This window comes from Bremia lactucae, linkage group LG8 (genome assembly GCF_004359215.1).
Source record: "Bremia lactucae strain SF5 linkage group LG8, whole genome shotgun sequence".
Taxonomy (NCBI): domain Eukaryota; phylum Oomycota; class Peronosporomycetes; order Peronosporales; family Peronosporaceae; genus Bremia; species Bremia lactucae.
Window position 1 is genome coordinate 1,559,614 of NC_090617.1, and position 6,913 is coordinate 1,566,526.

The window sequence follows — 6,913 nt, forward strand, 5'->3', positions numbered from 1 at the left end:
TTCTTCAAGCCCGACTGTGAAATGTAGTGCCTCTTTTGCCACCTCACTTGGCTCTAACGCGGCATTAGCATTAGCATAACGCACTCGTCAAATCATGTTCGGCGATTTGATTGACTCTCTTAAGGTCGACTCTTCATCAAATCAATACGAAGTGATTTTTTCATAAGCATGCCTGTGAATGGAGAGCTAGCCACAGTCATGCCTCGGAGTCGAAAAATACAAACATAATTGTCTTGCAGGCTGCAAATGCTTTCCGTAGTTTGACACTCCAACATATAAACACACTCTGACCATCGACTCGGCTGCCTATAGACTTAAAGTATAGGCAACCGGGTCAAATGATCACAGCAATTATCGTGATTCTAAAAACATATAGACAGCATGAAGAAATGTGCTTTATATATCATTCGGCCCAGACGATCCACAAAGACCACTATGTTGTGTTCTGTTGATCGCCATTCGGTGATTCGAATTTAAGTAAAGTTTTGAGCTGCCAGCAGCCTACTGGCACTAGCAACTTCATACTAGCCACCCCGCTGAAGTGACCCAGTGCTAGTGACTACCAGTTTTGGCTTCTACAGCTGCAAATGTCATTTCCAGACTCAGAAATTCCATCATTGCGCTTTAAGACTTACATGGTGTTCATATAAATACACTTCCAAGCGTTCAATACTCTTACATTATCACATTTGCCTGCGCTAACTTACATCAAAGCTTCTATAGACGTCCTTGCAATTGACGGTGTATAAGAACTGATGAAACTATCTGGAGGCAACTTTGTGCGAACGCCGAAATAAAAATTAAGAGCTTAATCCCTAAGATTAAAAAAGCCTGTGTTTTCATTTCCTTACACTATCTAGTAAGCTAAATCAAGGCCTGTTCGAAGCGCCGTGATGCCGACCGCCACGCGTGCTTTAAGAGCCTGCACCAGATCTTGCACGCTGATGCGAAGCTTTATCAATTCGGCTCCCCCGCCAAGCCAAATGAAGGACGGCTTTAAATCGGCTATTGCTCCTGATACTATCACCTGCACCAAAAAAAAACATTAAAAACAAATTACTAACCACTATAATTAAAACATGATCCGCGCACAGGTACACGCGTCTTCGTCCCAAAAGTAGATACTCCGTTGTGTTGAAAGCCCGTCAGTTCCTCAGACACCTATACAATAATAATTTAGCAGTTACATATTCGTGAGTGCAGCCATCGTACCTTTTCAGGAGCGTGTTGAAAATTAAACTTTTTCTTAGCCGGACGGTCTGCCTCGGGAATACTGTCGCGAACAAATCGACGAAGCTGTTCTGAGTCTAACTTTGAGTTATACTGCAAAACCACACAATAGTAACTGCAAAAATAGAACACCGCCATGAATAGAGCCTTTCCAGTCAATTTTGAGTGTGGTTCGTCTCACCGGCTGTTAAGCGGATCCTCATTGCCGCTATTGATGCACGCAATGTTCTCCATAATGATAGTCTTGCAAAGGTGCGGTATTTTGCAGCCCAGCACACTTCTGTAACATTTCGGAAGAACATATAAAGGTATTGCTCGAGCGCAGATAAGATCTAAATTCTTACGCTCTCTGGGCAAGCGACCACGAATAATAGTCGCTTGGCACCGTCTTAAGCGCAGCGCTTGACAGCTTTCCATGTTGAAGGTGCAAATTTACACGCTTAATCCGCTTTAAATCGTCCAGCGACCGCTCCAGCGAATCAAGACGCTTGTGTGCGTCCGCAATACCCGATACGAGTTCTTCTAATGATACCATTAATGTGGTGATGTATATGGTTTCTTAATTTAAGACGGAATTGGCTTGTGAGTACATCAAATTATGGCTAAAACCTCGTCATTAAAATCGTAGCAACAATTCAGTAGTCATACTCGAACAAAGATGAAAAATACGCTTCATTTGTGAAGGCCAGAGTTATCCGTACCATACCCCCATTTCTGACCAATCAGATGACTCAAATCCAATACTCACAGCAGAAATAAACGACGTGACCGCGACCAAAACTGACCTTTCATTTCCAACCACCCGACATCACGCGACATTCACAGCGATGCCTTTAGCGCCATCACTGAAGCACCTTTCGTCTCACTTAAAAGCCTTGGAGGAGCTCACAGCCCATGCACATGAGAGAAAATTAATAAAGCAGTACAAAATTATTATTATTTTTCTATTTCGACCAAATTTGGTAATATTGACGCAATAAGTGTAGGCGGGCACGTCTTAATGCGGCCACGCTATACTTAAGCACACACCCTAGCACAGCAAGGAAGTGGTTTGACTGTCTTCTCTCGTGTGCCGTGAGGTAGTTGTGGTGGGCGCCTATGTAACGGGGTGTATCGTTACATGAAATTAACACTTAAAGGTTGTTAATTAATATATTATCTAGAAGGTAGATAATATTTGGATAACATTACTTTATATAGTAAGTTGCAGAAATCTTATTCATAAATAGGTAGAGGCCATTATATCTATTTATCCCGCAGACTACTCAGCTGTAAACGTAAACAAAGAGAGAGACAGATAAGATTTCAATTGCATGTTTAGTATCAGTTAGGTTGTTGTGGTTGGCGCCTTAGCGACCTAGTTTATAATTAAGTTAGCATTATCAGATAGAAAGAAGAGATACTTAATTATATTAATACAGTTTCCATTAACCCTCTTTAAGGTAAGTGTCTTAAAGAGAAGTCCTCCTCTGCACGTACTAATGTACGTGAAGTAACGCAAGGCACCACTCGCAACTGAAGCAGTGCGAAGTGGATTTGTACTGAAGCAGTATGCCCCGTTACACCTGGTAGCACTTTGTAGTCCGTCCAAGGACCACATTTCCTTCATCTAACATAGACATGTTAGATGATAGTGGGCATACGCATCACGTTCCGCGTGATAGATACTCCTTTCTAAGTGACATGGAAAGGAGTGCGGTCGAACGAATTTGTTCGACCGTCGGTAAAGATGCCATCTTGACCATGCTGCCCGGTTTGGACAGAGATGCCCTCCATTCAGCCATCACCAAGTTCATACAACATGAACTTGACGAGATGAAGGAGAAAGTAGCCTTGCTGAATCAGCAAGGCTCTCAACAGGCAGAAATGTTGAGGTTACACCAGGTACAGACCCTGTATCTGGGATGACGCAAACGCGTCGTCCCGAAACTCTAAAGATTGACAACTCAAAATATAGGGGAGTCGAAGAAGACTCCCTCTTATGGGTTGTCGAGTTGGACGATGCCATAAGGGCACGTCACATCATCGACGAGCAAATGCAAGTCGCATTCGCTCAATCAAATTTGACAGGTCGCGTCAAAACTTGGGCATTGGGCCTTAAGTTGCGCGACCCATACGTCTTGGTGTCGCTAGAGGCTTATAAAGCCCGGCTCAAACAGACGTTTGAACCGCCAAGGGCTGAGTTCAGAGCTCGTTCAGAGCTTCTGAAACTCAAGCAAGGCAAGCGTGATGTGCACGCATATGCCCAGCACATACGACTCTTAGCGAGTTGTATTACAAATAACACAGTCCATGAACACACGTTGATTACGGTGTTCATGCAAGGTCTTGCGGATGGTCCCGTTAAGACCCACCTGTTCCGCTTGGAACTGGATACGCTTGAAGAAGCAATATCCGTAGCGGAACAGGAGCACTTTAGCTTTCGTCATATCGTCCTCGAAGACGACACAGCCTGGAAGCTTCAGAACCTATGGACCTCTCTTATGTCGAAAGCGAGAGACCTCGCTTATCGAACAATAAGCGATTGCAGAAATGCAATCGCTGTCAAAAGTTAGGTCACTGCGCTCATAAGTGTAGTGCCCACGCCCAGTACCGAGAGGTACCGAACGTAAATATGGATAGATTGCGAAATAGGGCAACGTTCGCGGGTCCAGCGTTTGTTGCGAAATCGCAACAGCGAGGCGGACCGCCAAAAAAAACGGTCAGGGTCAGTAGGGGCGCAACGCCTTACTGATCCAGTAGCCTCAAGGGCATTTGAAATCTCTTGACAAAAGTTGCTCCAGACACAGAATGATTATGCGTCTCTGCACCTGGTGATGAGGTATCACCCATCACCTTGAAGCTAAAGTGACAATTGATTTGTCACTTAGAGCCCTAGTTAACTGTGGGGCGTCGAATAACTTCACTTGCTAGAGGGTCGTGGGCTCAAATATGTTGAGCGCGACATCCTTCCAACGAAGATGACGGTGCGTATAACGACAGGCGCATCGATAACAGTGATGAAATGCGAAGTGAAATTTTTTCACTACACGTTTAATAAATTACAGTACGATGATGATGTCAACGTACTGGTTTTAGATGACAGATTTGATGTCATCCTAGGTTTACCTTAGCTCAAAAATATGAGCCAAGAATAAGCTGGCAACATCCATCCGTAAAGATACCTTCCACTTGTTCATCAGGTGGCTATCTGATGAACGTATCGGAGCGTCCACAAGCGTGTGGATGGACTACAAGTGAGTGCGATGGCCTTACTTGTGGTACGGTCGTTAGTACGACTGCACAATATCAAAGTGTGATTACTAATCACCCAGTGGAGTCAGCTGCCGGTGGCTGGGCGAATGCATAGGCAGCGCCAAAGGTCCACCACTCGAAGAAGTCGAGTGGATTGAGACATGAATGTACGCCTAGCGGGCGACATTCAAGGAGTATACCGAATGCCCCAAAGGGACAGCACGATGATCCTAGGTCGAGAAGAGGGTCGACCGTAGAGGACTCGACTGTGATAGCGCAATCACACTCGGAAGACGTTGAGGAAAAAGGTCCCCACGTACTTGAGGAGAGATCTCCTCTAATAGTTGAAGTAACTAGACTTCAAGATCCCGATGGATTAATCTCTCGGCAGCCTGTGGATAAATCCCCGGAAGAGACCGAGACATTAAATGTCTTGGTTAATAACGGATCAAGAGTAGGCGCTTATACTTTTGATCTGTATGCGCCTCCGAAGTTAACTTCGGAGATAACTCAATTACCAACCCTAGAACCTAAGCGGTTCTTAAGAGATCTGCATGGTGGTAAAATCAAGCAGATCTACGGACTCGTCACAGAGGACGACTACGTAACCGACATTAGGTCAGCGGTAATTTTTGCAGAGAACGAATGGGTTCTCAGCAGCTCAATGATGGACGAAAATGTCCTCGATGTGAAGACTCGCATTGAGAGATATATTTCTCAATCCTGGGAGTCACTTAAGACAAATCCTTTATAAAGGGTTTGGTTGAATTTAGGGATGTATTCCCTGAGCAGTTCCATGCGAGTTGCCTAAGGATAAATACACTCGACATGAGATCGAGCTCAAACCAGGCTCGAAGTACTGTGTCATGAAGCAGTGGCCACTGCCTCGTGAACAAGTACTTGCGATGGATAAATACTTCATCGATCGATTGAAGCGGGCCATATGAGGGAGTCAACCTCCCCACATAGCTCTCCGACCTTCTGTGTGCGAAAGGCGACAGGAGGGTGGCGGATAGTGCACGCATTCAACAAACTGAATACTGCAACGGTACCGGCTCAAATGCCGATACCTAGAAAAGACGTAATCATAGATGGTATGTCTGAGAGTACGGTCTTTTCGTCTATGGATCTGATGGATGGGATCTATCAAATCCTTATGCGTGAACGGGACATCCCGTACACAGCAGTGAGCACTCCCAGTGGGATGCTCTAGGAATGGCTAGTGATGCCTCAGGGGCTTAGTAACGCCCCTGCAATATTCAACAGATGCGCAACAAATCTGCTGAGACCGGTGCGAGAATTCGCACCGAGTTACTTTGACGATGTATTCGTCCATAGCCGAGCCATGGACGGTAAGACGGACGTGGAAGTACATAAAACTCACGTTTGTCAGGTTCTTACGCTTGTGCGAAACCATAAGTTGTACGCAAATCTCACGAAGCGTGTATTCGCTGCAAGCGAAATACCACTTCTTGGGTGCATCGTCGGTAAACACGGCGCGCGCTCTGATCCCGAAAAGATCAAGGTAATCACCGACTGGCCAGTTCCAGTCGATGTCAAGGGACTTAGAGAATTTCCTATATCTTTAGGTTTTTTAGCTAAATATTTTTTTTTTAAATTGGTGAAATATGATAAATAATATTTCACCAATTTGGTTTAGCGGTGTACTTGCACAAGTACTCTCGCAATTATGCAGAGATGGTAGTACATTTCTCTCGTCTCTTGAGAAAAGACGAGAAATGGTTATGGAACGCTGATCGTCAGCGTTCGTTTAAATGTATCAAGCAAAGCTTGATGCAATCGCCCATCTTGGCGATTTCAAATCAAGACAGACCATTTCATGTGGTCTGTGACGCCTGCAATTTTGCTGCGCGTTAATGCAAGACGGCGCGGAGCGCGTCGTCTGTTACCAATCGCGTCAGCTGCAACCAGGTGAACGCAATTACCCAGTAAATGACAAGGAACTTCTTGCCGTGAACTATGCATTGGCTAAATTTAGTGTCTATCTCCGAGTAGATAGACCGTTCATCGTATATACGGACCATGCGTCATAACGCACGGCCGTAAATATCCCACACCTCTCGCAAAGAATGGCGAGGTGGCTATCCTTCTTCGTGGAGCATAACTTCTCCATCGAATATAAACCAGGACGACTTAATGTCGTCGCTGATGCGTTATCACGCCGATTCGATTTCGAGTCAGCAGTGCACTCCAACAGTGAAATTAAACCCACTGTTGCAACACTCACTACGAGTGTTCCGTAATCAACCTTAGTTGATGACATAAAGAAAGCCTACACAGAAGATAAGGACCATATATGTTTGATGGATCATTTAATGAATCCATCCGATAAATATTTTAAATATTTACCGGCTTTATATCGATCGTCATCCGATCGATACACAACACGCAACGGCTTATTGTATTACACAGCCGTTACCGGCGACAC

General features: G+C 44.9%; 1 protein-coding gene across 1 annotated transcript; it reads right to left on the minus strand.

Moving 5' to 3' along the window:
• Window positions 1-856: 856 nt before the first annotated feature.
• On the minus strand, window positions 857-1,765 carry CCR75_001130 (uncharacterized protein; the record flags this gene model as incomplete). The annotated part of the gene is made up of 5 exons (XM_067959235.1): window positions 857-1,027; window positions 1,093-1,161; window positions 1,213-1,345; window positions 1,412-1,510; window positions 1,575-1,765. The coding sequence occupies 5 exons, from the start codon at window positions 1,763-1,765 to the stop codon at window positions 857-859; spliced, it is 663 nt and encodes a 220-aa protein (XP_067823667.1).
• Between the last annotated feature and the right edge of the window lie 5,148 nt (window positions 1,766-6,913).